At 66.7% G+C, this 390-nt stretch overlaps 1 protein-coding gene across 1 annotated transcript in view; it reads left to right on the top strand.

Annotated features, from left to right (window-relative positions):
• Nucleotides 1–390, top strand: part of WFS1 (Wolfram syndrome 1 (wolframin)) — a 15,583-nt gene that overhangs the window by 14,211 nt on the left and 982 nt on the right. Inside the window, exon 8 of the mRNA XM_014538278.1 lies at nucleotides 7–388. Coding sequence (XP_014393764.1) covers nucleotides 7–388 — 382 coding nt within the window. The remainder of the gene's footprint in view (nucleotides 1–6; nucleotides 389–390) is intronic.

Here is a 390-nt window from a genome sequence, read left to right as displayed (position 1 = left end):
CTCCAGCTGCTGGCCAAGCACCCCTGCCACATCAAGCGGTTCGACCGCTACAAGTTCGAGATCACCGTGGGCATGCCCTTCAGCGCCAACGGCAGCCGCGGCCCCGAGGACGACGACGTGACCAAGGACATCGTGCTGCGGGCCAGCAGCGAGTTCAAGGAGGTGCTGCTGGGCCTGCGCCAGGGCAGCCTCATCGAGTTCAGCACCGTCCTGGAGGGCCGCCTGGGCAGCAAGTGGCCCGTCTTCGAGCTCAAGGCCATCAGCTGCCTCAACTGCATGGCCCAGCTGGCGCCCGCCCGGCGCCACGTGAAGATCGAGCAGGACTGGCGCAGCACCGTGCACGGCGCCGTGAAGTTCGCCTTCGACTTCTTCTTCTTCCCTCCTGTCGGC

This window comes from Myotis brandtii, unplaced genomic scaffold (genome assembly GCF_000412655.1).
Source record: "Myotis brandtii unplaced genomic scaffold, ASM41265v1 scaffold188, whole genome shotgun sequence".
NCBI classification, from domain to species: domain Eukaryota; kingdom Metazoa; phylum Chordata; class Mammalia; order Chiroptera; family Vespertilionidae; genus Myotis; species Myotis brandtii.
The sequence above is the reverse complement of the archived record's forward strand: the minus strand, read 5'-3'. Positions and strand labels throughout refer to the sequence as shown.